The sequence below is a fragment of the Atta cephalotes genome (genome assembly GCF_000143395.1).
Source record: "Atta cephalotes unplaced genomic scaffold scaffold02708, whole genome shotgun sequence".
Classification (NCBI taxonomy): Eukaryota; Metazoa; Arthropoda; class Insecta; order Hymenoptera; family Formicidae; genus Atta; species Atta cephalotes.
The window spans coordinates 1-1,983 of NW_012132772.1; the positions used below are offsets into that span (position 1 = coordinate 1).

Here is a 1,983-nt window from a genome sequence, read left to right on the forward strand (position 1 = left end):
TCTCTCTCTCTCTCTCTCTCTCTCTCTCTCTCTCTCTCTCTCTCTCTCTCTCTCTCTCTCTCTCTCTCTCCTTTCTTTCTCTCCCTTTTTATCCAATGCCCTTGAAACCGATAAGCTTTCAAGTTTGTTGATTGCAATATAGAAAGAAATGAGAATCTTTATATTCTATCCAATCAAGCTTGAAAAACTTTGTTGTATGACACATGAAACATCTTAATGCCTCAGGCGCCACCATGCGTCAAATTTAAGAAATTTTCAAACTGTGACGTATTTCGTGTTTTTCAATATATAATCATCGTATTTTTTATTGCATATGCGATTGTAATTGCTATGAACTGTTTTCGCAAAAGCGACAGAATACTCTGAAAAAAGAAATCCTGTTTCGGATAGCTTAGCTATGACTTCATTGTTGTGTATTCTGGAGTATTCTAATTTTTTATTCGCGCGCGCGCGAGAGAGAGAGAGAGGGAAAGCCAAGTGAAGTGTAACTTTTGTACCAATAAAATGTAAACTTTTATAATTTTAAGAGCAAGTTGCTATTATGAGTAAGTGGAGTTGCGAGTTGCATTTCCAGACTAAATTTATAATATTATAGTATACTTATAATATATACATGAAGTGTAGCATATATATAGTATATACATTACATATATGATTCGCTAAGTATACGAGGGTCGTTTGATAAGTTTGATAAATTTCCATGAGATGGCGCTACAATCCATTTGATGACGCGACATCTCGAAAGATCCACTCTTCGAACCTCTTCAGGCCAAATTTCAGCCAGAAAGGACGCATAATTCACGTTTGGTAGTCATTTGAAGCGAGTGGTTTAGCAGTTTCCGCAAAAATGGAAAAAAACGAATTCCGTGCAGTAATAAAACACTTTTATTTAAAGAAGTGGACAGCAGCGCAGATCAAAGCCGAGTTAAACGAAGTTCATGGGAACTCTGCTCCTGCATTGAAGACTATTTATTTTTGGATAAACGAATTTAAACGTGGCCGAACCTGCACTGAAGACGAAACGCGCTCCGGACGACCTGTTGAGATTACATTGGATATCGTGGAAAAAATCCATGGTATGATTATGGAAAATCGTCGAATGAAGGTGCGTGAGATTGCTGAGGCCGTAGGCATCTCCACGGAGAGAGTGCATAACATCCTGCACGAAAAATTGCATGTAAAAAAGCTGTGTACGCGATGGGTGCCGCGATTGCTTACTCTCGATCAAAAACGCATGCGAAAGGACGTTTCAATGCAGTGTTTGGCAATGTTTAAGCGCAATCCGCAGGACTTTTGGCGTCGATTCGTGACTGTGGACGAAACTTGGATCCATTATTACACTCCTGAAACGAAGCAGCAGTCAAAGCAGTGGATAATGTCTGGTGAAAATGCGCCGAAAAAGGCGAAGACTGTTTTGTCGGCTGGAAAGGTGATGGCCACTGTTTTTTGGGATTCTCAAGGAATTATCCTAATTGACTACTTGCAGAAGGATAAGACAATAACAGGAGAATATTATGCAACGTTATTAGACCGTTTAAAAGAAGAGCTGAAAAAAAAACGGCCAAGATTGGCGTGTAAAAAAGTGCTCTTCCATCAAGACAACACGCCATCTCACAAGTCAACCGTTGCAATGGCAAAACTACACGAATTGGGCTATGAATTGATTCCTCATCCACCCTATTCTCCGGATTTGGCCCCGTGTAACTTCTTTCTGTTCCCAAACTTAAAAACTTGGCTCGGTGGGAAGAAATTCTTGTCAAATGAGGAAGTCATTGTCGCCGTCAATGAATATTTTGCATACTTTGAGACAGCCTACTTTTCCGACGGTATTAAAAAATTGGAAATTCGTTGGACTAAGTGTATAGCCCTTGATGGAGACTATGTTGAGAAATAGCAGATTTTTTCCAAAAAAATGTGTTTTATTTGCTTTTTTACCAAACTTATCAAACGACCCTCGTATACACACACACACACACACACACA

The 1,983-nt window shown here is 39.4% G+C and overlaps 1 protein-coding gene across 1 annotated transcript; it reads left to right on the top strand.

The window, feature by feature from the left end:
* Positions 1-847: 847 nt before the first annotated feature.
* On the top strand, positions 848-1,700 carry LOC105625548 (histone-lysine N-methyltransferase SETMAR-like; the record flags this gene model as incomplete). Its single annotated transcript, XM_012206870.1, has 1 exon — positions 848-1,700. A coding segment is annotated over exon 1 (853 nt), but the record flags the coding sequence as incomplete, so codon positions are not given.
* Between the last annotated feature and the right edge of the window lie 283 nt (positions 1,701-1,983).